General features: G+C 44.0%; 1 protein-coding gene across 1 annotated transcript in view; it reads right to left on the reverse strand.

Moving 5' to 3' along the window:
• Window positions 1-26,792, reverse strand: part of GRAMD4 (GRAM domain containing 4) — a gene marked incomplete at both ends in the record, with an annotated part of 77,291 nt that overhangs the window by 41,342 nt on the left and 9,157 nt on the right. The window contains one exon of the mRNA XM_079549669.1: window positions 8,318-8,528. Coding sequence (XP_079405795.1) covers window positions 8,318-8,528 — 211 coding nt within the window. The remainder of the gene's footprint in view (window positions 1-8,317; window positions 8,529-26,792) is intronic.

The raw sequence follows: 26,792 nt of genomic DNA on the forward strand, positions 1-26,792 counted from the left end.
CACTCGGGAATCTGAGACCCTGGAGGTGAGTGAGAGGATCTGGGGAATGGAAGACCTCCCTTCTGTCAGGGAAGAGGTGGTCCAGGAGCGCCTAGGCAACACCAATGTTCACAAATCCATGGGACCTGATGGGATTCATCCACGGGTGCTGAGGGAGCTGGCAGAGGTGGTTGCTGAACCGCTTTCTGTCATCTCTGAGAAGTCTTGGAGGACGGGAGAGGTGCCTGAAGACTGGAAGATAACCAATGTCACTCCGGTCTTCAAAAGAGGCAAGAAGGAAGACCCAGGCAATTATAGGCCAGTCAGCCTCACCTCTGTCCCTGGAAAGGTGATGGAACAGCTTGTACTGGATGTCATCTCCAGACAACTGGAAGAAGAGGAGGTTATCAGGAGTAGTCAGCACGGGTTCACAAGGGGGAGGTCGTGCTTGACCAACCTGGTAGCCTTCTATGATGTTGTCTCTGGCTGGGTGGATGGGGGGAGAGCAGTGGATGTAGTCTACCTTGATTTCAGCAAGGCATTTGATACTGTCCCCCATGACGTCCTTATAACAAAGCTGAGGAAGTGTGGGATAGATGAGTGGACAGTGAGGTGGGTTGAGAACTGGCTGACTGGCAGAGCACAGAGGGTCGTTGTTGGTGGTGCAGAGTCCAGTTGGAGGCCTGTAACTAGCGGTGTTCCTCAGGGGTCTGTGCTGGGTCCGGTCTTGTTCAACGTCTTCATCAATGACCTTGATGAGGGGATAATGGCCACCCTCAGCAAATTTGCTGATGATACAAAGTTGGGAGGATTGGCTGACACGCCTGAAGGCTGTGTTGCCATTCAGCAAGACCTGGATAGGCTGGAGAGCTGGGCAGAAAAAAACCAGATGAGGTTTAACAAAAGCAAGTGTAGAGTCTTGCATCTGGGGAGGAATAATTGCATGCACCAGTACAGGTTGGGCGATGACCTGCTGGAGGGGAGCTCTGCGGAAAGGGACCTGGGTGTCCTGGTGGATGACAGGTTGGCCATGAGCCAGCAGTGTGCCCTTGTAGCCAAAAAGGCCAATGGCTTACTGGGGTGCATTAAAAAGAGCGTGTCCAGCAGGTCGAGGGAGGTGATCCTCCCCCTCTACTCTGCCCTGGTGAGGCCTCATCTGGAGTACTGCGTCCAGTTCTGGGCTCCCCAGTACAAAAAAGACAAGGATCTCTTGGAAAGAATCCAGCGGAGGGCCACGAAGATGGTGAAGGGCCTGGAGCATCTCCCCTATGAGGAAAGGCTGAGTGAACTGGGTCTGTTCAGCCTTGGGAAGAGAAGACTGAGAGGGGACCTGATCCAGGTCTATAAATATCTAAGGTGTGGGGGGCAGAATGGCGAGGCCAGACTCTTTTCAGTGGTGAGTGGAGACAGGACAAGGGGAAACGGCTGGAAACTGCAGCATAGGAAGTTCCGCACAAACATGCGCAAGAACTTCTTTACAGTGAGGGTGACAGAGCACTGGAACAGGCTGCCCAGGGAGGTGGTGGAGTCTCCTTCTCTGGAGATGTTCAAGACCTGCCTGGATGCCTACCTGGTGTAGGGAACCTGCTTTGGCAGTGGGGTTGGACTCGATGATCTCTGGAGGTCCCTTCCAACCCCTACAATTCTGTGATTCTGTGATGTCAGGCAGGAGCACCTTGCAATACGCTATAGGCAGGCAGAAGGAAGCATTATAAAAATGCAGACTGCTACCCAGTTATGAAAGCACAGATTTTATATTGTAACTGAGTTTTTATCACTCTGTGACTCATATAGGAGGGAGCTTAACATGCTTGGGAGAAGTACACCTTGCACAAGAGGACAGCTTCTGGTCCCAGCATGTAGGATTAGATATGGAACTGGCTAAAGACACTGCTGAGAAAATACACAGCTTAAAAAAAAAAAAAAAAAAACAACACTAAAACCCCCCCACAACATAAAGGCCAGAGAGTAAGGTGCTATACTCATCAGGAATGCTCACAAGCTATGCACATCAGGCCATGTGATAGCATGTGCTGTGACACTTCAGCTGTACTGCTAGAGGCACACTGCTCCTGCCACACTGCTCCCCAGTCCCACGCAGAGCAGATGGGATAGAAGATGACAGGTGAGGGAAGAGTGGAGGGAGAAAGGGGCTTGTACTTGTCTGAGATATTCAAGTTTCCACCCAAGTAATGGGATAAAAATCAGCAGGTACACATAGAATCATAGAATGGCATGGATTGAAAAGGACCTTAAAGATCATCTAGTTTCAACCCCCCTGCTGGGGGCCATTAAACTAACCCCAAACAACCTAAGCCAGAGAGAAGAAAACAAATAAAAAGATAAATTAAAATATAAGGCTGCTTGCTAAGTACACCAGGAGCAACATCATGCAAGTACTGTATGATGTACAATAATAATGAAATGGTTTAACCGGAGTAGTAAGATGAGATGCACAGCAACACCAATGTGGTGAAAACAGAGCACCTGCTCCAAACTCAGTGACATCGTAAAGTATTACTGAACACAACTGAGAAGGGCCAAAAAAGTGAGCACATACAGGAAAGAGAGACATTTAAGCAGAAGGCACTTCTGTCAGAGAAGATTTTTCTCCACACCAACACACCTTGCTCTGTCAAGAGGTGTTATGGGCTAAAAAGATAAGAAATGAGCCTGTTACGTTCACTGGAAGTCAGCTGCCTGTCTCAGGAATGCATAACTGACTCCACTCACAGGTTAATAAAAAATGTTCCTGTTGTAATTCCTGTGTTAAATGGGTAATAGCATTTCTTTCTTCAGCTGCTGTAGGACAGCTCAGGGACTGGGATTGGATTAACACAACTCTACTGTACAGATGCCCTTTCTTGCTTCTGCATGACTCAGTAAAAGCCTTAAAGGCTTCCACAGATTTCTGCTTTTCCATAGATTCTGCCTCTCCAGCTTTGACAATGTTTGACGCAAGGACCCTCTTAAAATGTTGGCAATCACAATTACTTAGCAAAGATGAGTTTGCAGTACCTAGGAAGCCAGCAAAATGCCACGGAGTTGAGCAGGAAGAGTTTAAGTCAGAGGAGTTAAAGGCACATTGCTGATGACAACAGATAACCTGCTGTCTGAACTCCTGCTCCACACCACATCCAGCTCCAGGTCTGAAGGCAAATCTCACTGGCCCACTAATGTGCTTTTATAGCCACCTGCAGGTTAGGTTTTTAGCAACAGCACCTCTCAACCTGAGAGCTCTTTACCTTCTACAGACTTGTATCCCAAGAGCCCTGGCATTTGGTTTTGAATGCTGAGCACCCAAACCTGTGAACACCATCACTGCGCAGCCACAGCAGAGGAACTCCATTGCTCAGCAGATACGGATGCATCTCCATCTGCAGTACAGCATATCTCAGCATTACACAGACATGCAACTGTTCAATTCCTTTTATTTATTCGCACAACATCACATGGAGATTTTTTTTTCCAGGAGCATCTAAGAAGATGTTGGCCTTGTTTCCAGGTTTGCAATTACCTTATTAGAGGAACAGTTCCCAGATGAAACAACTACTGACGCAGGCAAAGATGAGTGCTATTTTCACTGCAATTTGCACACCACATTGGTTGCCATACCCGGGGACAACAGCTTAGATATAACATCCTGCCCTTCTCCCCCATTCCTCAACAAAAATCCTCACATATTAGGGCTGCCCAGAGTGCACACGACTTCCAGATTACTTCCTTCATATACCCACACGCTATGAATTAGCCTGCTGTTCTCAACTGACACTGCTCAAAGATTCTTTGAAATAAGCAAGGGTTCACCATGGCTGCCACAAGTACCTGCTGCAGGGAAGGGAAAAACACCAGGCAGACGGCTCAAGAACAAAGCATCCGCATCAACTGCTAATCCTCAATAGCTGCTCTGGGAAGCACACCCACAACAGATAGCTCACAAAGCACTGCTATATTTTGAAAGATTTTTTTTTGTTGTTATTTTAGTGGCAGCTTATTTTATCTGTAATGTTTGCCTGAGTCTTTATATCTTCAAATCATTGCAAATGAGGCAACAGATACACAAATTTTAAGGTTTTAATTGACATGTTTCAGGAAAAGCCAAACTGTACTGGAACAGCAATTAAATTAATGTTTGCTGCACCATAATAACTCAGATTTAATCCTAGCACACTGGCAGGGAACTTGCATAAGTAGATTAGGCTGCTTTCAGTACAATATGCCAGGTACCAGAGAGCTTCAATTGGAAATTCTCACTGAGTTCAGTGCAGAAGCTCCGGGGGCTGAAACACAAATTTGTTCTTCCCCTCTTCTGCCCAAGGGGACGTGATCCTCTCTCTGCTGTACTTGAATTCACTGTGTGTACTAGGAAACATTTTCTCCCTCTTATAAAAATGAAACACTTTTAACATTAACAGTGCATAAATTCACCTGGATCACAAAACAATGAGACACTATATAGAAGGCAAGACAAGCCAAAACAGGCAAATACAAGGATGGGCCATGATTTCCAGGGTGCAGTCCCAGCCCTGAAGATTTGCGTCATAGCAAATCAGGCTGCAGACATTACATCTATAAAATAGGAAAACGTGATGCCTGAGTCTTCCCTCTGTACTCAGCACTGGTGAGGCTGAACCTCGAGTACTGTGTTCAGTTTTGCGCTCCTCACTACAAAAAAGACATTGAGGCCCTGGAATGTGTCCAGAGAAGGGCAACGATACTGGAGAGTGGTCTGGAGCACAAGTCTTATGAGGAGTGGCTGAGGGAGCTGGGATTGTTCAGTGTGGAGAAGAGGAGGCTCAGGGGAGACCTCATTGCACTCTACAACTTCCTGAAGGGAGGTTGTGGTGAGGAGGGGTTTGCCCTCTTCTCCCAGGCAACAGACAGGACCCGAGGAAATGGCCGCAAGTTGTACCAGAGGAGTTTAGGTTGGACATGAGGAAAAACTTTTTCTCTCAGAGAGTGGTCAGGCACTGGAATGGCTGCCCAGGGAGGTGGTGGAGTCGCCGTCCCTGGCAGTGTTCAAGAGGCGCCTGGATGAGGAGCTGCGAGATGTGGTTTAGTGCTTGTGGTAGCAGTGGTGATGAGAAGACGGTTGGACTGGATGGTCTTACAGGTCGTTTCCAACCTTGTGATTCTATGATTCTATTCTACGTGATAGCCCTGAATGAAAGGGGTTTTAATTAATCAATTAATAAATCTTATATAAAGTTTCAACATCACAATATGACAAATGCTAATACTTTCACTATAAAGAAGATGGAATGGACCAGGTTATTCACAGTCAACTCAATAATTGTGGTGTTTTGACAAAACAAGCTTGAAATACCATTGCTGCATATAGAGTTGAATGTCCACATTTATTAAAAAAAAACAAACAAAAACCTGATGCTAAAATGGGGAGAAGGAGTAATCTGGGAAGCCATTCAAGAACTGAAAAACGCTTCACTAAGAGCTTATTAAGCAACACAGTGTCTGGGCTATGACATGGTCACAGTGTCCAGGAACTCACAGACACCTAAGAAAGTAGCTGCTATCCCAGAAGTACTGGGTAGTAAGGGCAGAGAAGGGAGAATTACAATGTAGTCTAGCCGTAGGCATCCCAGTTCATTGCAGGGGAGCTGGACTAGGTGGCCTTTAAGAGACCCTTCCAACTCAAATGATTCTATGAAGTAACTACACAAGGAAATGGACAGCCTGTAAGTCAAGACTGAACTAGTTCAAGGTAAGAGGAACGAGTATTTTGAACAGTACAGAAGATTCTGAACAGAATTCAAATGAATTCAAAGAAAAACAACAAATCTTCAAGTCCAAGGCTTCCCTAGCAGTGCCAACCTGTTCTTATGGAACAGCTGCTTTACCCAAACACAGGTCCAGGTGTTTATTATGGAGCTAAACAGGTAATGCTTACAGTTTAAGATAGAGCATACAAGATTCCTTCATCCGGTCATCCTTTCTCTAGCCACAGGATGTAAATTCTGCATGTGTTACTTCAGTAAGATGTGAAGTTGTGGGACTAACTCCCACAGCTCTGTTTGTGGCTTGTGACTGAACATTCACTTAACTTGCTGAAGCTGGATAACAGAGAATACTCTTCTCTGCACACCATTAGACTGAAAAGTTAGAAGTAAAAGCAAAGCAGTGAGGGGCAAAGAAGAAACCTTTAACAAAGGGATGGCTGACAGCAGACTCAAAGACATCCATGTACTGAAGATGCAGTTAAGGGTGCTGAGACTCAAATCTTCCACGCTTATGTTCAGGTCTAAGCCAACAATACTGCTGTTTCCAGCTCAGGAGTTCTCCACTCAGATTTCAAGAGGAATAACAAAGCAACAGAAGTGAAAATACGGCACCAGCTCACCTGTACATGAAAATACACGTGACCTAACTTCCATTTATGCACAAGATTTGCACTCACTTCTGTCTGCTTTGAAGAGCTCCTTCAAGTATTCATCAGGAAGAAATCAACCCAATTTGGTCTTTTCTCGATCCCTCTCCTAGACAGCATAATCATAGTATGATGCCGCGGTGCTTACAAAGCCTGTGAAAGGCGACCACCCCATATAAGCAATCTAAGATTTGAGTTTCAGTCATGGAGAACAGTTTGGGCAGAACTCAAGCATCTGATCTCAACAAGAAACAGACATAACTCAGAATCCCTCTGTTCACATGATCTCAGCCACTATTTTAACACTGGCTTAAATACAGAAGAATTATTTTGGTTACTCCTGGCAACTCTGCAGGACTAGGGATTATTTCTTCTCCCTTCACTTTATGGGTGGGCAGCAGTGCTTAGGAAGACAGAAGCCTTCCAGAGCCAAGTAGCAATCCCTCACACTTTCCATGTGAAACTTAGCCCCTATAGTTCAGGTCTCTTTCCTCATCCAAGTTTGCTTTGCCACTATCTGCAACACAGCTGCTGCTCTTAGACGGTGGTTCCGGCGTCACACTGGCTTTGGAAGTCACTAACACTATGAGCAGGGCATAACAAGTTTGATAGCATTTCTGCTTTTCTTTTCTCCCCTTTCTCTCTGCGCTCAATTATATCCCACAGAGTTAGATCAGGGCACTCCACATCATGTAATCAGCCAGCTAGCAAAGTGCTTCTCTTTAAATTGGTTTCTGAAATTGTTCAGCTCTGCACACTGAGGTGTCTGGATGAAAATAAGCCACTACTTACCTAAGATAAATTGAGACAATACCATGTTGGAAGAGTAAAAACACAACAGTCTCAGTACATACAATAGATATGTAGTAACAAAAGACAGATGCCATAGAAGAGTAAGAGCAAAGGAAAGATATTCAAAAGACCTTCCTTGTCTGAGGAGCTTGACAATATGAATACAATAGGTTTTTTTGTGACACAAAAATGCTCTGTTGTTACCAATTGTTTCATTATCATAGGAAACAAAACCTGGCAAAAGAGCTCCATATAAGCAAAGACCATTTGTGCTACTATATGCTTACAAAAAAAAAAAAAAAAAAAAAAAAGGCACCATTAATAATAGCCACTGAACAGGATACAAGCTGCCAAACCAAAGGAAATGCTTAACCCTACACAGATTAAAATCTTTCAGATGATTCCTCTAAGCAGTGAGCATGCATGTTTGAAACATGGTCCAGCTGTTATCTGAAAGCTTGTATCTGGGTCCAAGAACCACACTGTGAGTCCCCAGAGTAGTACAAGTTCTGACTTCAACAGCTGAATTGCCAAACTGTAATTTAGATTGTACCCAGTAGTCCAAGCTCAAGAACCACAGTCATATAAGAGGTCAAAGGAGGATTCCTTATATTGTTTTAAAAACAATATTTAACAATTCCTGAAGCATTTCTATTTTTATAGAAAGCCATTATATTCAGCTGCTCCTGCTTGCAAGTGTCAAAAAGTTGTAGCGGAAGAGTCTTGCATGGGGTTAAGACAGCCATGAAATATGGCAGCAGCACTGGATACAACACTCCAGTAAACAATGAGGAATCAGAAATTGTATGCCTACAGTTCTGGGCAGTGGCAGCTATGAGTTTCTCTAGCTGAAAAACAACCAGAAGTCTCTCCTTCGTATTTATTAGTAAAAACTTGAGAGCATTCAGAAGCACATCCAAAGTTAACAGACTTGTCAATCTACAACATCTAAAAACAACAGCAGGAAGAGGAAACATTACTATTAAGAAAGTACCTTGAACTTTCCACAATGTGGAAGCCTACTTAAAGCTTTATTCCCAATCCACAAATCTTCAAGTGCTAAATGCAAAATATAGGGGGCAAGGAATTATTAATTTGGTTGTGTTTTTTTTTTCTACCCAACAATGACATAATTTAACAATACTTGAAGCTAGTACTTACAGGGTCTCTCAGCTCTTCATTGTCTCGGGGTGATGTTCGAGGTATTTTCACTGGGATTTCATCTCCACATTCAGTGTCAGAAGCATTTGGAGACTCTGCTAAATCAAGGAACTCATCTCTCTTGTGACCTCTGAACCTTATTTTGTCCAACTTCTTTAGCATGTTCAGCACTGCACTTTTCTGCTTTACCTTAACATGACGGTTGGAGTCTCTGCAAGAAGCAAGACATGAAGAGTACTTTAGAAAGCTTTCAATAAGCCTAAATACATACATTTTGTTAATTACCTACTTACAGCCATCTTTTCAAGAGCCTTCCTGTCACTAGAAGAAAAAACATTCTGCAGCTTAGCTTTTTTTAAGAGGCATTTCTCCCCACCCCCTGTGTAACAGGTGCACGGTTTGTTTTCCAGTAGTTGATAACTTACCATCTTCCTGCATATCTTCCCCTACTGTTACAACCTCTTTCTCATGGCTATTTCTAAAGACAGAATGGGAACAAACTCACAACCTGCCCCCAAAACAAGTTACTTTAAACAAAAAAGGTTCAGTTGACACTGTTCAGCTTGTTGACATGTCTAATTAAAGACATGAAAATCCATTACACATCACAACCCATCTTTAAATCTGAAAAACTGAAGAAGAGTAGTAAGGCTATCATAACACTCTCTACTTCAGAGTAAGAAAAAGGAAGGTAACAGGGATTTACTGAGGAATGCTGACAGGTAGATCGACACAGAAGATCCCATCAAAAAATTACGGATGGTTGAATTTGATATAGCACTTATTTAAATATACAACCAAAATCCTTAACATTATTGTTATCAACAATCTTGTATACTTCGGGAAGCAATTTTGCTAGATTTCTACAACTCTCTTCTCAATACAAAGGAGAATCACTTCATTAGTGATTTTCACATTGCCTAAAGGCAGAGCAAGCAGAAGTTTACTCTGAGTGCAACAGTTCAGCCAGCACTTCTGCAAACAGTGCAGATATCATCTCATCGGGAGGGATAGGAGATGCACACATATCACTTCTGGAGATAACAGCTCATGCAAGAGTACTTGAATTTAGACTTAAATTTAAAATTTCTTAAAATTATAATTCAGAAACCACAGAATCACAGAATCACCAAGGTTGGAAAAGACTTCTAAGATTATCTAGTCCAACCACCCACCTACCACCAATATTTCCCCACTAAACCATGCCTCAAACACATCGAGGGATGGTGATTCCACCACTTCCCTGGGCAGCCCGCTCCAGCATCTGACCACTCTTTGGGATTAGAAACTTTTCCAAACATCCAACCTCAACCTCCCTGATGCAATTTGAGGCCATTTCCTCTTGCCCTAGTGCTGGTTATGCGAGAACAGAGGCCGACCCCCATCTCCCACAACCTCCTTTCAGGCAGCTGTAGAGAGCGATAAGGTCTCCCACGAGCTTCCTCTTCTCCAGACAGAACCACCCCAGCCTCTCCTCATTAGACCTGCACTCCAGACCCCTCACACCTCCACTGCCCTTCTCTGGACATATTCCAAAGCCTTGACGCCTATCTTGTAGTGAGGGGCCCAAAACTGAACAGAGAACTCAAGGTGCGGCCTCACCAGTACTGAGTATAGAGGGTTGATCACTTCCCTGCTCCTGCTGGCCAAACTATTTCTGATACAAGCTGGGATGCCATCTTGGCTGTCTGAGCACACTATTGGCTCATGTTCAGCTGAGTGTTGACTAATATCCCCAAGTCCATTTCCTCAATGCAGTTTTCCAGCCACTCTGCCCCAAGCCTGTAGCATTGCCTGGGGTTGTTGTGGCCAAAACGTAGGACCTGACACCAGGTCTTGCTGAACTTCATCCCATTGGCCTCAGCCCAGCAATCCAGCCTGTCCAGATCCCTCTGTAGGCCCTCCCTACTTCCAGGTATATCAACACTTCCAGCTTGATGTCATCTGTAAGCTAACTGACAATGCACTCAATTCCCTCATCCAGGTTATCAACAGAGATATTAAGCAGGATGGGCTCCAGCACTGACCCATGGGGAGCATCACTTGTGACTGGTTGCCATCTGGATTTAACCCTGTTCACCACCACTCTCTTGGCCTAGCCCTCCAGCCAGTTCTTTACGAAGAAAAAAATTGTATCTATCCAAGCCATGGGCTGCCAGCTTCTCCAGGAGAATACTGTGGGAGACAGTGTCAAAGGCTTTACTGACATCTAAGCAGACTATGTCAATAGTCTTTCCCTCATTCACCAGGCAGGTCACTCAGTTGCATAAGGAGATCAAGCTAGTCAAGCAGGACCTGCATTTCGTGAACCAGTGCTGGCTGGGCTTGATCCCCCAGCTGTCCCACACTTGCCATTTGATCTCACTCAAGATAATCTGCTCCATGACTTTATCTGGCGCTGAAGTCAGGCTGAGCTCAGGAGCCCCCAGTACAAGAAAGACAGGGAGCTGTTGGAGAGGGTCCAGAGGAAGGCCACAAAGATGATCAGGGGACTGGAGCGCCTCCCCTATGAAGACTGGCTGAGGGAGCTGGGCTTGTTCAGCCTGGAGAAAAGAAGGCTGCGGGGTGACCTCATTGCAGCCTTTCAATACCTAAAGGGAGCCTACAGAGGGGAGGGGAATCAACTCTTTGAAAGGGTTGATACGTGTAGGACGAGGGGAAATGGTTTTAAGTTGAGGGAAGGAAGATCTAGGATATCAGGGGGAAGTTCTTTACAGAGAGAGTGGTGAGGTGCTGGAACAGGCTGCCCAGAGAGATTGTGGATGCTCCGACCCTGGAGTTGTTCAAGGCCAGACTGGATGGGGCCCTGGGCAGCCTGGTTTAGCATTGAATGGGGAGGTTGGTGGCCCTGCATGTGGCAGGGGGGTTGGAAATTCATGATCCTTGAGGTCCCTTCCAACCCTAGCCATTCCGTGATTCCGTGAGAGGCCTGTAGTTCCCCAGATCTTCCTTACAACCTTTCTTATAGATGGGAGTCACATTGGTAAGCCTCCAACCCTCTGGAACTCCTCTGGTTGACCCGGACTGTTGATAAATCACTTCCACCAGCTCCCTCAACACCCTTGGATGGATCCCATCTAGCCCCATGGATTTGTGGCAGTCCAGGTGGAATGGTAGGTCTCTAACTGTTTCCACTTGAATCATGGGGGGCTTACTCTGACTTCCAGGTCAGAGGCTAGAGTATCCTGAGGATAGTTGGTTTGGCTTTTAAAGACAGATGTACAAAAGGCACTGAGAACCTCAGCTTTATCCTTATCCTCAGCAGTAACTTTTCCCACCACATCCAGTTAAGGATGGAGATCCTCCTTAGCTCTCCTCTAATTGTTAACATACTTGTTAAAAAGCATTTTGTTCTCTTTTACTATGGCAGCCAGGTTGAGTTCAAGCTTGGTTAATGCCTGATTTTTTCCCTGCACATCCTAACAACTTCTTTGTACTCTCCAAGTTGCCCATCCCTTATTCCACAGAATCACAGAATCGCAAGGTTGGAAACGACCTGCAAGATCATCTACTCCAACTACCCTCCCATTCCTATTAGTACCACAAGCTACTAAACCATATATAACCATATAAACCATATATACCACAGGAGGTAGAGTCTCCTTTTCTCCTGGAGACTTAGAAAAAGTTCCCTGTTCACCCATGCCGATGTTCTTGCCCCTCAGCTCATCTTATGGCACAGGGGGATATCCTGTTCCTGCACTCCCCCCTGAGCTCCTTCTAGAGGAGCGTTCAGCTTTCCTGGACCCTTTTACCCTTCAAGGACCAACTCCCAAGGGACCGTCCCTTCCAGTATCCTGAACAGTTCAAAGTCTGCCCTCCAAAAGTCCTGGGCAGCAGTTTTGCTGACTCCCCCTCCTGACTCCATCCTGAATACAGAACTCTGCCATTTCATAGTCACTCTGCCCAAGACAGCTCCCAAACTCTGCATCCCCCACTAGGCGTTTTCTGCTTGTGAACAGCAGGTCTAGCGGGGCACCTCCGTGGTAGGCTCTCTTACTAGCTGCGTCAGTAAGTTATCTTCACACGCTCCAGAAACCTAGACTGCTTCTTCTGCGCTGTACTGTATTTCCAGCATACATCAGGGAAGTTAAAATCTCCCAAGAGAACAAGGGCTGCGGACCACACAACTTCTGCCAGCTGCTTGTACGATTCCTCATCCGCCTCTTCATCTGGGTTAGGCAGTCCATAACAAACCCCACCAGGATGTCTGCCTTGTTGGCCCTCCCTGTGATCCTTACCCACAGAGACTCAACCTCATCATTCCCAATCCCAATCTTAACAACATTAAAACCCTCTCTAGCATAGAGAGCCATGACAAAGCTCCTCCTTCTTTGCCTATCTCTTCAGAAGAACTTACAGCCTTCCATTACAGCACTCCAGCAGTGGAGGCGCTCCCTCTACATTTCAGTAATAGCAACTAAGCTATAGTTTGCCTGCTGCACAGCAGCTTCCAGCTCCTCCTTTTAGTTGTCCATGCTGCATGTGTTGGTGTAGATGCACTTCAGCTGAGCATTTGTCTTATCCCCACTCCTGACATTGTTCCCCTCGGCTCATCTTTAGTGAGCCTCATTTTAACCTCTTCCTCTTTCATACCTACTTTAAATACTTCAACCCTACCAGGAGAAGCATTTTGCTTTTCAGAAGACAATATAAGAAAGATGAATTAATATATGTAAACTCATCGTAATTCTAGCTTTCTAAGACACTGCACTGTATCACCTATGATTTAAACTGGGCCCCCTGACTCAGTCCAATTCAGTGTTGTAAACTTATCACATTGGGTAACAAAGGCCACAAACTCCAACTTCAAAGTCAGTTCCTTGATCACACCACTTCAGAAAGCTTCCATGGGCATCTGCTGCGAAATAGCCAGTTTTTTTCTTCATGCAATTTATTTTCCTCAGCTCAGAGGCCTTCACATGGAGGATGCTTTAAAACTTTCACAAATGAATGCCTGTCAGGGTTGAAATCTGTTCTGATGCATCTGTTTGTATTACAATCATCTTTTCCCTATGGTCAACATTCCCCTCTTCATCGTTAAAAGAAATGCATTAGCTGCATTGCACATCATCACATTATCCCAGGAACCAATGCAACATAAAAGAGGCAAGCAAGATATAGACAGGCAACACCTTTGACATACTAACAGCAAGAAAGAGGAGCCTTGGCAAGACCAAGGGTACAAGACTGGAGGTAATTCTCACCTCCTTGTACAAATCTCTTTCAAGCAGACCGTTCCCTCTTTCTCCAGATTCCCCTTCTACAGCAACTCTTCACACCAAGCTCAAACCATTTGAAACTAATACAAATACCCCACAGCACAGCCAGCTAAAGAAACATCTTCCTTCATCAGGGTTGCAGCCCTCTGTTTATTTTTCCTCTTCAACCTCTTGCAGTAGCTCACCCCAAGGTTATTTTCTATGAACTGCTTCTCTTTGAAGTTCTATTACTTGTCAAAGCTAAGCTTAAAATAGAAACACTTCTGCTCATTCATTGACTATATGATGAAGAAAGTTGTCAGCTATCACATCCCAAACTATCTCCAGGCCCTGCTATTAATAGAGACTGAAGAGCAAATGCTATCAGGGAAGTTTAAACCCCTGATAAGCACTGGAACAAATGCATTATGCTCCCTCCATCTCAAAGATCTCCATCACCATTCAGTTGATGTCACACAGTATGCAGGTCAGACCCACAAGAAGGCAGTTCTCAACCAGGCTTCTCTAGCCATCACCCCTTCCATCACTGCATGAAGAAGAAAGAGGATGGCACACACAGTGCCTGATACCAACAGAGACAAGCATTCCAAGCCACATCCACTCTCCTACAGACAAAGCAGTTGGCTCAAGGTTGCAGATGAGCATCTTTCCTCAGCACAGCTAGAACCCTCAGAGTTCCTTGTTGGGATTATGCTCATTCACTGCTCCCCAGGATCAGGGCTGCTGCAGGACCTTTCCCAACAACAGGCTGGCACATACAGCACTTCAATGGCCATTTTGAGATCTGAAGTCAGTTTTCATCTTAGAGTGGATTCATGCACACCTTATAAAAGCAGCAAGAGGCAACAAAAATACTGAGACACAGCAAACTCAGATACTCTTCTTCTAGCTTTGCTTTCAAAGGATGAAAACTGAAGGACCCACAAGGCCAGTGAAGAAGCCCAAGATTGTATCTGCCTGCATTGGGACACTATTCAGGAACAAGAAGTCCAAATGGCAGCCGTCTCCTAGGGACCATTCATGTGTTTCAGCCCTGCTCATAGAATAACCAAGCCAAAAGATGTGCCCAAGAATACACTTATTGTATTTTTACTAATGAAACAGATGTACCTGTCATTAAGTGTTTCAGCACCTGCTTATTTAAAAATGCAGACCTTTGTTTGAGACACTACCAGATTACTCCACTAAACAACATGCTCAAATTCTGTAATGGAGAGGCTAGCAAGATCTCATCGGTGTATTAATTCCTAAAATTATTATTCAGTAAGTCTATCATTAAATGATTAAATAGCAAAGAATTGCGTTCCTAGGCATTTTTGTATTTAAACAAGAAACTATCACATAGAAATATCTGCTAAATTATAAAACAATATGACCATCTTGTCTAAAAATTGTTCAAATGTAACAGGCTCCCATATTGCTTAGCTATACTAGAGAAGAAAAACTTCAGCTTGCCAAGAAGCTCCTATAGAAGCTCATTCTTTGGCCTCAAGCCAAACACGTGCTCTCAGATAGGCTTTTCATGTCAGCAGCCTATTCTTGTAACAAGCAACTTCTTCTTTTTTAGATGAAGATCGATAAATATGGCAACATTTCAATAGCTTCGCATTCACTAGAAGAAAAGCTTCTCAGAGATTCCAAGTGACTCAGATGAAATCTAGCTAAGCATGAGGAAGCAAATAAGTCTCTACAGAACAAAAAGAAATCTATTTATAGGTCAGAATCTGGTCTTGTAAAACACAGTAACTAAATACCAAAACACCTGCTTCACCACCACAGCTATTCACCCCCTTACCCTCTCCCAGCTCCCCATGCATGTCCCAGCCCCAGCCAGCTCAGCTCTGAGTTTCAGGCTGTTTCTAGAGAGATCCCATAGCAGCAATATCAAACCTGACAGGCAGCTTTGTATATGCAGAGCTACAAGCAAGAACGCAGATCCTTCTCTCAAACTATCTATCAGCAGAAAGAAATGCAACTATTTTAACTTTGCACACTGCAAATGTACGTTGCATTGCTGTACATAAGGCAGCAGTTGCTCACATTAGCATACTACAAAAATAATACAAAAATTAAGATTGGTATCACCTTCATAAATCATTAATTCAAGCAAAATAAATGCTAATTCTTACAAGACTATTTCTGAAACAAGCACTGCAGTATTAATGCAAGCAACGAGAGATCTTTCCCCTGTCCAGCTCTGTGGCACTAAGCACAGGGTGCAGCACGGCAGACGCTGACTCTGCAAGATTGATTTAGGTCCAACATCATGGCACCACAGCCAGACCTCGTAATACTAGCAGGCCCTCTTCATGATACGGTGCAGCTATCTTGCATTAACGTGCTTACAAACAAGGCTATTCAGGCACCCACGTTTTGTTTTTGTTTGTTTGTTTTTTAAGAAGGTGGCTTTCATTTCTCTCGTTGCAGTGGCAGAGGTCAAATCAGCAAAATTAAATACCAGCCTGTTAAAATTATCTTGGCTCCCAAATCATCCTGTAACAAGGTAGGCAACAGCTCATGTACTTACTTGATGAGCTTGGTTAGGGAAAAAGGTCTGTACTTGTCACATTTAAAAAACAAGCAAATGCTCAAACAGCAAAACCACCTTTGATTTTCTTTTTCCATTGCAATCAATATCCTTTGGCTAATGCAAAAACTTAGTGGCTGAAGTTCTATTTCTTTTACAGAGGGCCAGAGAAGAGATGACTTTATTTGGACCTAGAACTAAAACCCTCAATTGGCACCAAAAATAACTATCAGACTATCAGACATTTAAGCTATCAAGATTCCAATCCCCAAAATAACGTATGCACACATCCCAAACTTCTGATGAGGAGAAAAATTCAAATTTTCCTAAACTTTCTCATAAAAATCACATAGATCTGCAGCAGCCTTCCTGCAAGTGTTTCCAGAGCAGCTTCAGCATGAAGATAGCCGTGAGCTACCCGTGAGCCTCAGGCAGCTGGAGAACAACCAGAGCCAGCCTGCCCTGCATAGCCCAAGGATCAGCAGTTACAGGACTTGCTACTATGGAAAGAGTCTCACTTCATCACAGCACTGCTCCCCACCCCTCCCCCCAACTAACTGTCAGATTTTTGGCAGGTCCCGAGCTAACACCAGCAGCCCTTGCAGCCCTGTGGAAGCAGCAAACACGATCTGCACTTGCCTGAATGTGGAAAAGTCGTTCCCCTGCAGCTTCCTACGAGTTGCTTAAGGGTTTCGGTTTTCTTTTCTCACATCCAGACTTTGACACCAGAACACAGCGAGTGTGAATATATGGCCTGCTAGACCAGGCAGAGATGCTGCAACTAAATTCTGATGTACACTTTGTCAGAGAGGGAACTCTGCTTCTCAACCCTTGCAATCTTCTCATCTGATAACGAAATGCAGAGGCACTACACAGACAGCATCCCCTTGGCACACATTCATTGGGACTCTGAGAAAAAAAGAACACAAAGCACTACAACATCATAGTGTAACTGTATATAAAATCAAAAAGGCCACACCAGACTGCAACACAGAGAAAGCCCTCAAAGCACCTGCGCTCCTATTGCTAGAAAAACAATATTTCAGAAAGCTAAAGACATTAGAGCCAAAATAGATCTAACATACCCCTGCTTCTCATCTTCACATTTCATTTTCCTTCACATTCTCCTTTTAATCTCAAAACGTCTTTCTACAGAAGTCAGGGAGTTCTGGTATTCAGTAAGAGCTCAACTGTGTGTGTGAACAAACACAGGCAGTGTCAACACCAGGACGTTTCAGCCTTATCACGAGGGAGGGACATGCAAATGGAGGGAGTGGACAGCATCAGGCTTACTTTAGGTATTCACTTCTTTTTCAGTGAAACAATCCTGCGTATTCTCTTGACAGGAAAGCAGGGACACCACAAGCTATGTGGACAGTCCATATATGTCACCAGATAGAGCACTGAAAACAAGGCCTGGCATGCTTTCTTCTGGACATGTCTAATTAAAACAGGACCCTGAGTGGAACACCTACACTACAACAGATTTAAAGGGCAGCTCTGCACAGAGCTCTGCACAAAAGGTTCCCTCTTTCTACACACATTCCTCCGGCTTTTCTTTTTAATGGACAGAATCTCATCTGAAGTCACTGTCTGAACATTTTGTACTTATTAATATTTAAAAACTTTAACTGGAGAAACTGACTGCACTGTAAGATCCCTGGGCAGCCTGGTCTGGTGGTTGGCAACCCTGCAGATAGCAGGGGGGTTGAAACTCGATGATCATTGTGGTCCTTTTCAACCCAGGCCATTCTATGGTTCTACGATCCCTGCCTGTTCAGTTCTCTTTCCCCTGTACACGTAGTTCTCCCAGTTTGCTCTCCAGAAGGTTCAAATCTGTTCAGAAAACCAAACCATATTTACAGCTTCTTCTCTTGAACAACAGGAAGTGGTTTTGTGTAGATAAAGTCGTTATCTTTCAAGAAAACTTGGCATTAAGCTCAATTTGAGAAGACACGGAAGAGTGGGGAAGGGATGACACAGCACAGCACTATCCTAAATCCCACTGTGGAAACATGCATCTCACTTCAGACCACGCAATAGGTTAAATTCTCCGTACAGAACCATGTCATTGTTTCCCCAGAACTCAGCCACCAGCCAGCACAGTTCTCCTACCAGCACCTCACCCACACACTGACCAAGAGCCTCGGAAAGGAACACTCTAAGTGGGCAGCTAGTTTCCGAAAGCAATAATCCTTGCCTGCTTTGGAGCTAGGGAAAAGGCCACGCACTTTATACTCACTGGAAACAAACTGCAGTCCTCTGGGCCAAACATTCAGTCAGACCAGGCAACAGCAGCATATAAACGTCTTCCAAAAGTCACAAAGGTTGCACAAGTGCCCTCAATTTCTCACATCAACAGGCAGAACTTAACCTTCAGAGCTAAGCTCTCTCCACACGCTCAACTCACCACAAGCTCATCCAGAAATTAGTCACTGCCTTCATGTCACAGCCTGCTATAATCTTCCTCAAATTATCTTACCCTGGCCCCAGAGTCATAACAGGATGCATCCAGTACACAGAGAAAACTATTTTCTGAGTAACACCTGTCAAAAGCACCCAATCCTTTCAAGGTCAGGAGCCCTTAAAACACTACTCTTGTATGGGGATCAGCTTTTTTTGGCATGAGAAATTACATTATCAGTTAGGCTACCTACCTAAGGTTTGGAGAAATATACTTGTTAATTCAAGTTTCCTTTTTTCCTCCCCTCAAGTTTAAAGAAAAACAGACGAGGAAAATCCAGCATTAAAGACATCTTGCAGAATAAAGCACCCCACTCCCACAACACTCAATTAACACCAGTAGGAAAGAAGCAGGAAGCTGTGCTTGGACATATTATAAGCTTTATTAGATGCAGCTATTAATTGACAATAATTTAAATTGTTGGAAGGTTGGGAGAAAAGCGGAAAATGTGTAACATCTTCTAAGGGAAAAACCCAGACATAGGAGACAGAAGTTTAAAACACTGATCTTGACTGAGGTGAGGTTGTCACAGCAACCATAGTGCAGCTTCATGAATATGTATTACTCTGAAATCTATTTTTTCCAATAGTCTCATGTGTCATTCAGTATCCAACATGAAGCTGCCTAGGAGATGGACCAAGGTAGTACAGTAAAAGCCATTTGTCTTCAGAACATTCTCTTTGGCAGCTGTAGGCAGGAGGGACAGGGATGCCACAGAACACGGCCTCATACTACAAGGCAGCAGAGTGCAGCTGCAGGACTGGCTTCTGGATCTGCGACAGAGTTCAGCCAGCGGTCCCCCAAGGAAGGCAGAACTGCTGGGCAGTCCCCAGCCAGATGAACCACGGGGACCTGGTTTGATTACCACTGGAATACTGTGGGATGCACAGAGTGGACAAAAAAAACACCACCACCATACACACATACCTACACAGGTCACATGTCAGTGCGTGAAGAAACCAAGATCAGTGACAATTGCAGCAGAGTAGCTATTGGAAGTGTCCTTTGTACTTAATTGGAAAAGTCCATCTCCCAAAACACAGCTCTTCCAAAAATACATTGACACCTTACTTCCCCGTACCATTCTCTCATCACGAAACAATATTAGCAAAATACATTAAATTAATCTCTCTGTAAATTGTTTAAGTGGCAATTTTAACTCCTGATCTAGGGAAAAGCTCGTTTTTCTCAAGGCACTCACGGGAGAAAGTGAAACAGTGAAACATTCACTCTTCCCCCTGAAGAACACCACCAAAAATACCCTGTCAGAAAATCACTTTGCCTGCACGAAAGAGCTGCAGTGACAGGCAGAGCCCACAGATTTAAACCATAGGACAGCAGGCTGCTTCTCAGCATCTGTGTTTACCAGCTCACGCACTCAGTCCCGTGAGCATGGCAAATAACCTGTCAGAGGGGTAGCACACACAACAGAAACAGCAGCAGGTTGCCCTTCAGGTGAACACTTCCATCCCAGTCAGCATCTCCACCAGCAGCACCGGAGCTCTCCCCTCAGGGCCTACCCCTGGCCGAGCCGAAGGCAGCTCCAATGCAGCTGACACCACAGGGCAGCGCTCCTCACTTCTGCCAGAGCCTTTGTGTCACTTTGCCGCTCAATGCGGTTTATCAATTCACTGCTGATCCAACTACTTTTTGTGTTTGCTTTCTGGCAGGGTTGGTTTAATTGGAGCAGACATCCATTCAGCCTCACAGTTGCACACATCATTGCAGCCCTCACACCTCCCTCACAGAAGAGGCTTCTGGTCAGGGGCAGAGGAGAACGTATCCTGTTACAGCAGCCACCCGCACCCAAATCAGGTTCAACAACTGTGCAACCTCGCCCTGAAAACAGCCTTTATGAAGCTGCTCTGCGACATCTTCCAAAATCAGGCCCACAACAGATCTTCAGTCCCTCCTCTGAAGGACGGATGGAGGACGTGTAACAGATTAACACAGACAAAATGCATTTGTCACTCTCTCACTGATTTCTGAGGGCTGGCCAGGGGCGCTGACTGTGAGGACGGGAAGATGAGAGCAGCACCAGCTCAGCAGCGGCTCGCAGGGCGGCACAGACCCGCAGCTCAGCTCTGGCCCAGCTCCAGCAGGCAGAGCTGGGGCAAAGCACCACAACAAACAAACGAACATGGAGGCTGAAGGGACCACTGACACGGGGCAAGGTTATGTTCTCATTACATCCATCTCTTTTTCCACTCTTCTACTGGAAATACACAAAGCCTACCTTGACATAACACCATAAAGTTGGCCTTTTACATACAATCTGTTTTAAAATAAACATTTGAAGTTGAAAGTACACACGCTAGCACAGAACATCTTAATCAGGGTACTAGATTTATTACGAAAGGTGATCACTGCACTGTTTATAAAGTGAAAGCCCTGTTAGTTCCTTCAAGTAAAAACAAATGCAAGCTGTCGCGACCAATGCAGTTAAACCTGTGGAAATACGCAGTCAGCACTGAACAATTTGAATTAGCACAGTCATCATCTTTCAATGATAAATACAGATAAATTAAAGGAGTGCTGTGACAAAAGGCACCATGAATGGTGAACCATACTTCAAGCTAAGAGAAAGGCATTTTGGCAACAGCCTGCCGAGGTCTATGCAGGATGGTCTGGAGCCTCTCAGAGAGGTCTCCCAGCAGCAGGCAAGTACTTCTACTCCAGCTCACAGCTCACCCAGTAATCTTCAGAAACAAAAGTGTAAAACCTGATGTGTCGTTTGCACGAATGACTACACAGTCACTTTGTAATAAATATTTCAACTTGCTATTCATTAAAAATATAGAAGAGAGCGAAAAGGCACACATTTGAAGCAGGACACAGCTCACTGCAAGTGACTGACGCAGAGATCCTCAGCTCAGCACAGCTAAGATCACGCAGCTCACACTCGAAGCAAAGCCTGTCCCAACCCTTACCAACAAACACAGCAGGGCCACGTCTGTTCCCCTTTCACGCTGGGCAGTGCATCACAAGCTACCTATGCACTGCAGATGTTCTTGGGCAAGACCACTCCAAAGGAGTTACTAAGCTATCACGCAAAAGATCACAGATACTTAACTGCTATGCTAAGTATGCAGTGACAAAATGAAGTCTCCTAACTTTTTATTCAACCATGGGTTCCTCCAGATCATTCAGCTATTACACCAGGGCACCTAATTAAAAACAAGGCTATGGGCAAAAATACAGAGTGTAGAAAGATGGTCTATTTTACAGGCTTTCTTCAATTTAGAGAGGATTCAGCAAAAGGTAACAATAACAGTTTTATGAGTAACCAAATTATCAAGAAACCATCTATATGTGAACTTTCACAGACATGCTTTGAGGGTGTGGCGATTCTAAGCATAGTGCTGTGTTAACTTGCTTCTGCAAACCTAAGCTATTCTACTGTCATCTGAAAGATCTAAGCCTCTGTATGAAATAAAACTCACCATAAGTTAACAAGTACTTGAGATGCAGTGACCACAGAAACCAATGATGGACACAGCCAAGGGAAGAAATGGAGTCTTTTACCAACCACCTCTCCAATCACTGTACATTCATGAAAATAAACAAACACCAAAAAACCCACCACCTTCTCATAAATAAAGAAGTTCAACACTTCTAGTACATGAAAATGAACTACAGTGATATGGCTGGCACATCAGCTACACCCATCATCACAATACAGAATCCTCAGCTTAATTCCTACTGGCATTGAGCTCATAAAGAATGCATAGAATCTCCAAATCCCACATTTCTGTACAAGAAGCAGGGCTGCTTTTCATTCTGCTCCTTTCCCCAACAGAAACCTGAAAACACTCTTCCTGTTAACTCTATAGACGTAAAATTGAGGAGGAAGGAAAAAATAAATCACTGCATAAATTAGGAAACTATGTCGCTTTCTAATTCCTCATCATATCAACTTCTAAATGAAGATACAGTTAAGTATTGTGTGAAAACTTCCAAGATAACATGTAAAAAGGCACTCTGCTAAAGAATTTTATGCTGCACAAGGCACGTAGGAGGAATTTGTCCAAGTAAGTCAAATGAAGAAATAACAGAGAGAAAGCAAGTAGCATACAGTAAGTCTGTCTTTGAACAATGCCATTTCTGGCACAGTCTGTACTACCCAGCAGCTCATAAGAACCACATAAACTCTTTCTTCAAATCTTATCAAAGAGTAAAACATTTAAGATGAAGATCCCACCAAACTGATGGAGAAGTGAAACGGCAGCACCTTTGGGCAGAACTTCATCACTCCTTCCTTCTCACACACTCAGCTTGGGAAGAGATCAGAGAAATGGTATTTCCAAACTCTTCATATGGAATTAATAGAGACTGTTGTGATACACAGGAAAGCACTTTACTTGTCCTCTAGGTGTCACGGACCTCTTCTCTGTAATTCTTTATGTAAACACATTTGCACTTCTGGCACATTTGCTATAAACAGAACTGATTCACTGTATCCAAAAGAGTTTTGATTTCTAGATTGCAATCAATTGTTTAAATGATTTGATTATTTAAATGACTTCTCTTAAAACAATGAAATTAGGTTGGAAAACTGCAGTTCAAGCTAATCTCTATTATAGGAGCAAGCCTCGATCAAATTTCAAACTGAATCATTCACTCAGCATGTAAAATATCTATTCCTGTGTCCACACATAGATCAGTGATCCTGAATTTAAGAAATAAAAACTACTTTTAGTTTAGGTTGTTACAAGCTGGTACAGGCATACCAGGCAGTGGAGCAGCCAACCCTATGAGAAAATAAAAGAGCCATTAGGAACATAATCACCCATTATCCTGTACATTAACTCTCTCTGATAGTTAATTGCCTGAGTATTTCATCATAACTACAGACCTTTCTGTTCGTGTACTTATTTGAACATTCTCTGGACTGCAAAAATCAGTGATCTTTGCCGTAGAGTCTGATTCTGCCAAGAGGTACTGACAGCCTGCGATTTGCCAGCATCTCCTCCACCTTCTCTCCCACTAACCTTTGCATGCTTAAGAAACAAAAAGCCAATTTTGGTCTTATCACTGATTACTGTAAGCAGAGGACAGCACTAGACATCCACACATACGCACAATTGTGAATGGTTAAACAGTCGGGGGCAGATAAGTATAAAATTAACCCCGGCAGAAGTTGTTCCCTGTTCCACCAGCAGTTAAGGACAGGGAAGGACATGGGCAGTGCCAGGAAGTGAGATACAGACCTGCTGGAGTGCATCCAGAGGAGGGCCATGAAAATAATCCAAGGAATGGAACACCTCTCCTACAGTGACAGGCTGAGAGCTGGGGCTGCTCAGCCTGGGGAAGAGAAGGCTCCAGGGAGATCTGAGAGTATCTAAAGGAGGGCTGTAAGAAGGAAGGGGACAGACTTTTTAGCAGGGTTTGTTGTGACAGGACAACAGAAAACGCTTTCAAAATTGAAGAGGGGAGGTTTCGATTGGATATAAGGAAAAAGTTTATTACAATATGAGTGGTGAGGCACTGAAACACATTGCCCAGAGACATGGTGGAAGCCTCATCCCTGGAGGCATTGAAGGTCATGCTGGACAGGGCTCTGAGCACTCTGATTTAGCTGTAGGTGTCCCTGTGCTTTGCAGGGGAGTTGGACTACACAACCTTTAAGGGTTCTTTCCAACTCAAATGATACTATGACTCTATGAAGTGCAATACCCTCAGAAAGAAGGACAGAACACGCAAGTCAGACACTTGTAAGGAAGTATAGGGTGGGAGAGTGAAGAAAAAAAACACCCTAAGTTTCTCACACATTCTTGTCTTTTCTCTCAAATTTTATTAGTTCATGGAACCAATTTCATCCACTTGGCATTTTGCAAGCAATTCATATATTTCATCACTTGAAACACTCTACAGTGATGCAAATGATCGGTCAGCAGCCATCATTCCCTCATCCCCAGATACAGAGTTCAACTGTCCATCTTCAACAGCTTGGCATGTAGGACTGCATACCTGTCTGATGCAAAAGAGGAGGGAAAAGGTGAAGATACACAACTACATCCTACAGGGAAGCAACTATGAGGCTGTGCCAAGCCATAAGACACGTCTAGCAATTAGCCATTACAAGTCAACAAAAGAACTAACATGTATGGACTACTGGGTCACCAGCCTTAGCATGGTACTCACTAACAAAACCACTTCCTTCCTCAGCTTTTTGTCCTCCATGTCACCCTACAGTGACACTCAAATTCCCCTCCAGGCACTGCAGACTCTGAGACAATAAGAAAATTTCAGTGTCAGGCCTGAAGCACTGCCAGAATCCTGAAACCACCTCAAAGCAGTGCTTTGCAACCAGTCATTGTTTTCCACAGTCTCATGACAAAGTCACGTCCAGGTCAGTTTCCATCAGACACCAAAGAACATCTCCAAAATCTTGCAATTACAGTAGTCCTACGGGCAAGACTGGTAGTCCAAGTAATTTCATATACAACTTCCAGATAAAGAATTTAAAAGCACAGCAGTTTCTAGAGTTTAATATAACAGTCCTCGGCTTTTTCCCCAGCTTTCAAAGAGCTTATGACAACTACTCTTCAGGCAGCCATACAAGAAACAAGTCTGAATAGATATCTTTTAAATTTTCAGGCTTCCTTAGAGCGTGCACAGAGTTGAGGAAAGCTAAGCAAAAAACTGCACAGTTTCAACAAAACACAGAAATGATGCATTACATGAATCTGTAAGAAAAGTACAAAGCCTCCTCCTAACAAGAAAGCCAACCAGCTGAAGCTGTTACCGTAAACTAGTCCAGTTCTCATTAATTTGGTTGCATTGGTAGGAAATTAACATCTTAATGGCACTTTTTATCCTACTGCCTCATAACAGCAGATGTTTCCAGTGGCAAAAAAAAATTGCACAAAGTTGACAACTACAGTTTTGAAGATGCTTGAAACAACTGGAAAAAGGCATCTTGAAGCAAGTCTTTAAATAAACCAGAGTACATCATATTGAGCTCTAACCCTGTACATGGAGGGGAATGTACTCTTGGCAGCATCACTGCAGGTTAAATCTACGCTAAATGGCATTTCTCCCAAGAGAAGCCTCTTCTGACACAGCCATATTAGCAGCATTTCAACTGCATTTCAACATGAGAAGTACTGGACAAAAGGAAGATGCAGAAAAGTTCTGCCAAACTGTTGGGTTTTTTTTAATTCCAAACATGAAGTAGTCCCTGAATCCAATGCTGTCAGCAATTAGAAGGACTGACCCTTGGGAGAGGTTATTAACCAAGCCTGTGCAAGCACCCCGAGTTACTTTCTGCATGTTCTGTTCCAAAACAAAGTATTTCCTTGTCTCAAAGCATCACAAACACACCACAAAGGCAGTCAGGCTCCTAAAACAGTACAAAGCTAGTGACAGTAAGTAGTAATCTCACACATCACTGAGGCTTCAGAATTCAAATGGAATTAACACGAGGAAAGCAGGATGGATAGTTTAGTAATGAAGAAATCAAGGTAGAAGGAATATGAAAAGGATTAATGCTGTCATCATTCCAATCAGACCAAGCAATTTCAAAGGCAGATAAAGGATGGCATTGGTAAGTCTGCCTATGAGACTGGGATGAGGGCCAGAGTTACACTGTCTGAGCTGACGGGTATATTTATGCCACTATGACGCTTCAGTCAGTAACAATAAAGGTCCAAAGGTCAAAGCTGCTGAAGAAAAAAAACCGCTGTATACACACACTATCTTTCTGAATAGTCATGGCTGGGTGCGGGGAGAGAGGTAGGGCTATTCCTTTCACACATAGGCCATGATAAAATTGTTGCACCTATGTGCATTTCAAAGCTTCTTAAGAGGCCTTTATAGAGGTAACAACTTGCTTAGCCACCAAGCTGTAGTGTTCTTCTAAGAATCCCTTCTAAGAAATTGTTTGGCTTTCAACTCAAAGCTGAGAAGACGACAACAGTGTTTCATAGCAAAACCAAAAGGCCGTTCCTCAGTCCAAGCCCTGCCCTCGCACAAAGATGCTCCCATTGCTGACACCTGTCAGCCTCCTAGCAAGGACTTCTTCCAGCTCCATCTAGATCCCAGTTACTTTGTGAGCATTTGCATATTTAAACATTGGAATTTTAAAAATTAAACCATGGATTTCATTCTTCCATAAATATCTTACGAATGTAACTACCTGTCAACCTCAAATTCTGATTCAGGGGTAGCAAGCCTACTTTTCAACCTTTTGCAAGCGTTTCAACAGATGCAGTGCCCCAAAGTCACTATAACTTGGAGTTCAGGACTTTTTGCATTAAT

The sequence above is a fragment of the Tetrao urogallus genome (assembly GCF_951394365.1).
Source record: "Tetrao urogallus genome assembly, chromosome: 1".
Classification (NCBI taxonomy): Eukaryota; Metazoa; Chordata; class Aves; order Galliformes; family Phasianidae; genus Tetrao; species Tetrao urogallus.